Genomic DNA, 6042 nt, shown 5'->3' with positions numbered 1-6042 from the left:
CCCAACATGATCATTTATATGTCAGTTACTCACCCTGTGTTACACTGAATTTGTGGAGGAAAATTTGTCTCCCTTGTATGCCTACAAAAGAAGGATCCAAAATCTAAGACAGTTTCTAATGAAGTTAAATAAAAAGGGTCCATGTTTAACAACAGCTAAATTATATTAAAACTTTAACATACTTCCCAAATTGACAGCCCTTTCCATTGGAGATCTGCACTAATAGCGACAGTTTTATATATATATATACATATATATATATATAACAGTAGATATATAGTTATCAGATATCTAGGTTTTATATATGCATGTATATATAACTGTGTGTGTGTGCGTTTAATGACTCAAAACCTATTTTTCAAAACATGTTGTGATTGAAAGTTTGTATTGATAGTATAATTTAAAAAAACAAACACTAACAATTATTTATTAAATGCCTCATTTATTATTGGACTTGGATTTCCAATTTAATTTTGGATAGAACTGGAAAGAAATGTTTATTTTTTATAGGCCGTGTTTATTCAGAAAGTGTGACAGAAAAATACAATCAGACATGCAATATATAAGAACTCATTATAACAATATGAGTAAGTACTGTATATGGTTCTGGAAAATATGAAGGGATTAGCAATATACAGAGGTGGTGACATTCTTATCTTGCATGCATAGAAATACATGGAACAAAGAGGGTTTTTTTACAGTATGGTGAGAAAAATACAACAAAATATCCGAATGAAACTGACTGTCAATCTGTGCCTTTTCGAGCAGTGTGGAAAATAAGACTTCTACAATATCACAGAATATCAAATTGAAGCACAGCTACTTTCACTTCTGCTTATGTACAGCAAGAGCAAAGTAAGAGTTTAGGAAAGTAAGAAGCTGTTTGATCACTGGCATTGCTAATAACGCCCTGTAGAAGGTTTGTACCACTACAGTGTCATGCACTGAATGATGTCATGTTGTTGCAGCCATCTGAAGACACGCGGCCTGAGATGCAAACATCAGACGTGGCGCGTGACGTGCGAGCATTGTAGATGTACTTTTTGCTAAAGCACCACAAGTCCCTCATTATCTGCTGAAAGTGGCTCCTGAACTTCACCCCGATGAAGGCATAGAGGATGGGATTGAGGCAGCAGTGGAGGTAAGCTACGCTCCTGGAAATGGCCAGCACTTGGAGTTTCATCCTTTCCACCTTACAGCTCCTCTCTTTAAAAAGCGACAGAGTGTGGCTCAGCAGAGTGACATTGTAGGGGAGGTGACAAACGATAAAAACCACGACAACTGCCAAAATCACTCGCACGGCCTTGTGCCTCTGGCTGCTCTGCGCTCTCAGCAGCGTGCACACAATGCTGGAGTAGCAGAACACCATCACCGACAGAGGCAGCAGGAAGCCGACAGCCATCTGAAGGCTGGGAACCACCACCTTCATCAGCTTTGCAGTTTGGTTCTTGCTGAAAGACAGCTGACACATCACAGTGACAGTTTCAGCCCCCAGAGTCTGCTCCTCAAAGCGCTCGGTGTAGAGGAGTGTGGGTAGTGTTAAAGCCACTGCAAACACCCAAACAGCTGAGCAGATAAGGCGGCTGTAGGTCAGAGCGTGCGTGCGCGCACCGAAAGATCTCCTGGCCTGGACTATAGCGACGTAACGGTCACCACTAATGCACGCGAGCAGTAGCATGCCGCTGTAGAGGTTGATACTGTAGGCTGACCTCAGCATCTTGCACGCCACGGCACCCATTGACCAACTGTGCTGCTCGTTGTAGATGATAAACGGCAGAGCGATCACAAAGATGAGGTCTGCAACAGCTACGTTGTAGAGATAGACGTCAGTCATCGTTTTGGTTCTCTTGTAGAATATGTAGGTGACAATCACAAGAGCGTTGCCGATCAGGCCAAAGGCGCAGATGATGGAGTGGATGTATGTTTGGGTGATAACCTCCATGGGGTCAGGGTCGAGGTTGCACAGCCCATTCTCTATGTAATCGTCTGTAGTCTGACTGTAGTCATAATCTAGAGTAGAAGATTCCATTTTTTTAACCTGGAGAAGAAAAGATGTACAACAAAAAGGAAATAATTAGCAAAATAGAACAAAAAGTCGAACATTTCTATGAGGATCTGTACCTCAGCATCACATTTTATAAGGCCTACTTTTTAAAGAGAAGTGGTGGAGTGTAACTACAGTAAGTAGATTTACTCAAGCAGTACAGTTTTGAGCTAAATTTACTTGTGGATTTTTATTTCACACTACATGCAATACTACTTCATGTTTCTGCTCCACCACATTTCAGAAGGAAGTATTGTACTTTGTAGGCCATTTGTTTTCAAAGTTTATTCACCTATTAGGACATTACAGATCTTACAGGCTATAATGCAGTACTTTACAATTGAAAGCCCATCTTTGGACATTTACCAAAACAAAAACAACAAAAACAAAAAAAAAAAATGCTGAAACCCCAGTGGTTCACCATGGCATATGGCCATAAACACTATGACTTATATATAACTTTTTATGACCTGCTATACTTGAGTTTTTTCAGTACCTTAGTTTGTCTTTTATGATACACTTACACTTTACAAAACTCTAACAATCAGCAATGATGCAGCCCACATGAAACTCGTAATAAACTTATTTAAAAATTGATAATAAATTGAAGTAATGAAATTTCGAGACAGCACAGTGTTTGACACTGATGTACTCACAGCAGTCGACAATGGCCACTTGCACAAACCACAGAACTGCATTACTCTGTAATACTACCAGTAGTAACAGTAATAATGGCAATGTATTAAGTTTATTTATGATTATAACGATTATTTCCATGGAGCATGGTTGCCTGTCATAGCATAGTAATTTTTATTTATATATTTTTTGAATAATTATACTGGGGGGGCATATTTGAATATTGGAGAGATGTGTCTCCTACTCGCTTATGGAGCAGTTTTACACTATTGTACTTTTTTTTTTAATAAAGTAAAAGACGTGAATACTCGCCCCACTACCAATAAATAGATTTTATTCTTATTCTCAAACAAATCAGTTATGGGTTCTGACTTATTACCATTTTAAGAAAATTTTCAGATAAAAAGCGCTCCCATCAAATATCTAGCACATCATTCTGATAATTCTGATAGCAGTGCGTGCCCTGCATGAACTGGGTGAAAGTCACATCACAGCCTTTTGTGTGTTTACAGGATAAAAGTCAACGCTCTAGTTCAGCTCTTCCTTTCGGGTGCAAATGACCCAATTTCAGCCCCATTAGACATTAAGTGAATGCGCGTAAAGGTAGGCTGCAGGTGGCTGCACTTTGCGCTTTGTCTGATTGCAGAAGTTGATAAGATCTTTATCATCAAGGATCTCAGATGCATCACTAAGAATCAGCTCATGAGTAGAAAGGTCAGCGATATGTAAGGGGCTCAGGAAACACCAGCAAAGCATGCTGTCATTCTGAGAATGAATAAGACAGTGATCAAAGTGTTTCTCTGCGTGACACGAGAACATTAGATTCTTTTGATATATATTTTTTTCTGTTTGAACTGATTAACTTTAAATTTACACGAACAATGCAGCACAATGATAAACACAGGCAGAGATGTAAGGTAGCAACGACGGGCTCCGCTCCGGGGTAATGTTGTCGTATTTAGATAGGTAAGTTTATCATCCATGTTAGTTTACACCTCAAACAAGAGAAACACTGACAGAGGACTCATGCATAACAGACGGCAAACACCGGGTACTATTTCACTAAAACTGAACAAAAAAATTGAAAGTAATTGTGAAAACTATTTTAGTTAACCAAAATAAAAATGAAAAATAGATTTTAGATTAAAAAGCCAAACTGAAACAATATATAATAATCGAATTATATATATTGTAGAAATCAAGTTCAGATTGAAATGATAAAATAGAAATAAAGAATATATGTGTATATATATATATATATATATATATATATATATATATATATATATATATATATATAAATGAAAGAATATTTAATTTTTTTTATGTTCCCCAATTTTAAGTTTCTTCCAATTTGGTCAAATTTGTCAAAAGAATAAGCATTAGGAGGCACTGATGCATATTTTTAGGTTGTGGAGACGTACGTATGTACGTTGCCTTCCCAAAGTTTGTTGTTGTTTGTTATGTAACTATTCTGAACATCTTAAAATCTTGCCCCAGAGAAATACCCCCCATTTCATAATAAATATTAAAAAAAGATAAATTTTAAAAATCAATAACCTACTGAAACAAATAAAAACTACCTCAAACTAAACATTTTTAACCAACAAAACTGGGACTAATTTGAATACATAAATGAATAAATAAAAACAACAACAAGAAACTGCTCAACATCAGTTTACATATTACTCAAGCATTAGAGGCACTGATGCATATTTTTAGGTTGTGGAGACGTACGTATGTACGTTGCCTTCCCAAAGTGTTGTTTGTTATGTAACTATTCTGAACATCTTAAATCTTGCCCCAGAGAAATACCCCCCATTTCATAATAAATATTAAAAAAAGATAAATTTTAAAAATCAATAACCTACTGAAACAAATAAAAACTACCTCAAACTAAACATTTTTAACCAACAAAACTGGGACTAAATTGAATACATAAATGAATAAATAAAAACAACAACAAGAAACTGCTCAACATCAGTTTACATATTACTCAGCTCATGATAAAATGAAATTATTATCAAATGTATTAAATAGATTTTATTGTTCATGTAGATCAATGATATTATTAGTTACTACTGACTTTTACAAAAAAAAGGAAACCATAATAATGATGACTTTGCCTTTTCATATACAAAACAAGATATAATCACAATGTCAAGTGGTGTTGTTTGCTGTAGCAAACCAGTGCATCCACACTATCTGCAGTGTCCATAATTACACCTTTGAAAACAGGATTTCTCCTTTAAGCAAATATTATTATGTGAGACACACAATACGTGCTTACATTTAATTTTTTCAAAAAACCTGATAAGGAACAAACATGACACACTTTTATCTCTTGTTTCAGCGCTTTCACTTCTCACAAATCACTACAGTAAGATTATACATAGTAGCACAGTGGCACTCGCTGAAGAGGAAGGTATCAGGTTTTGTACATGTATATCTGTGTGAGAAGATAATGAAAGAAAAAAGCACCTGCCTTCTTTTCAGGAACACATTTTGAGAACTTGAAGTGCTCTGTAAATATTGTTTTCATATTTTACAGAACTGACTGTTCTGTAAAAGCATTCTGTGTGTGTGAAATATTATCCCTGAAACTAAAGGCACTGAAAAGTGACAATAACTTTAAAGGTTTAAAGCTGATCAGTCATGATAAAACTTTAATAATGATGAATGCAGGGCAGTTTTAAACATTTAACATGTATCCCATGCACTATGTTACAGACAAACCATTTAATTGCAATTTCACACTTAAATGCTGCCAAATAAATAAAACATAGACAAATCAAAATAAGTTATACACTTACTAATCTAAAGACAAAAACAAATAATAATCCAACACAGAATTTGGAGCATTTAATGCTTAGTTGTGCCTTTATTTTCTGATCAGGTCACACATACCTTACGGAACGATGATTCTCTGTCAGTTAATTTCTTTATCCTCCGGGTCTGATGTCGTCAAGTCAGAAGCGAGTGAAGAATATTCCTCCTCTACAGCTGCATATGAAGGCAGAGTTCAATATGGGGGCTTTATGTCACAAATACTGTGCGCTCAAAATATCAAAAGAAGGAGAAGATAAAATCAAAGCCTCCGTCTCTCAGGCTCTGCTACTGTGTGAGTACAGTGCATCACTGATCTTCCTGCTTTTTGATGCTACGCTCTCGTGCAGGGACATCCCACCCCCTGCACATTCTGAGCACTTTTGGAGGTTTTCTTTTGCTTTGATTCAAACTGGTTTATTTATCACAATTGTTCACAGTCTTGACAGCTGCCCCCTCAAAGGTCACGCTGACACAAAAATGAATTTGTTCTCATGAGCTTGTATATGTCATCAAATTTTTAGAAACGTGAAGAA

The 6042-nt window shown here is 36.2% G+C and overlaps 1 protein-coding gene across 1 annotated transcript; it reads right to left on the bottom strand.

Annotated features, from left to right (window-relative positions):
- Positions 1 to 451: 451 nt before the first annotated feature.
- On the bottom strand, positions 452 to 5802 carry LOC121953785 (C-C chemokine receptor type 6-like). The gene is made up of 2 exons (XM_042501005.1): positions 5588 to 5802; positions 452 to 2038 (listed from the first exon to the last, which is right to left on the bottom strand). The coding sequence occupies exon 2, from the start codon at positions 2027 to 2029 to the stop codon at positions 938 to 940; it is 1092 nt and encodes a 363-aa protein (XP_042356939.1). The 5' UTR covers positions 2030 to 2038; positions 5588 to 5802; the 3' UTR covers positions 452 to 937.
- Between the last annotated feature and the right edge of the window lie 240 nt (positions 5803 to 6042).

The sequence above is a fragment of the Plectropomus leopardus genome, chromosome 14, assembly GCF_008729295.1.
Source record: "Plectropomus leopardus isolate mb chromosome 14, YSFRI_Pleo_2.0, whole genome shotgun sequence".
Lineage (NCBI taxonomy): Eukaryota > Metazoa > Chordata > Actinopteri > Perciformes > Serranidae > Plectropomus > Plectropomus leopardus.
This window is presented reverse-complemented; position numbering and strand designations above follow the sequence as displayed.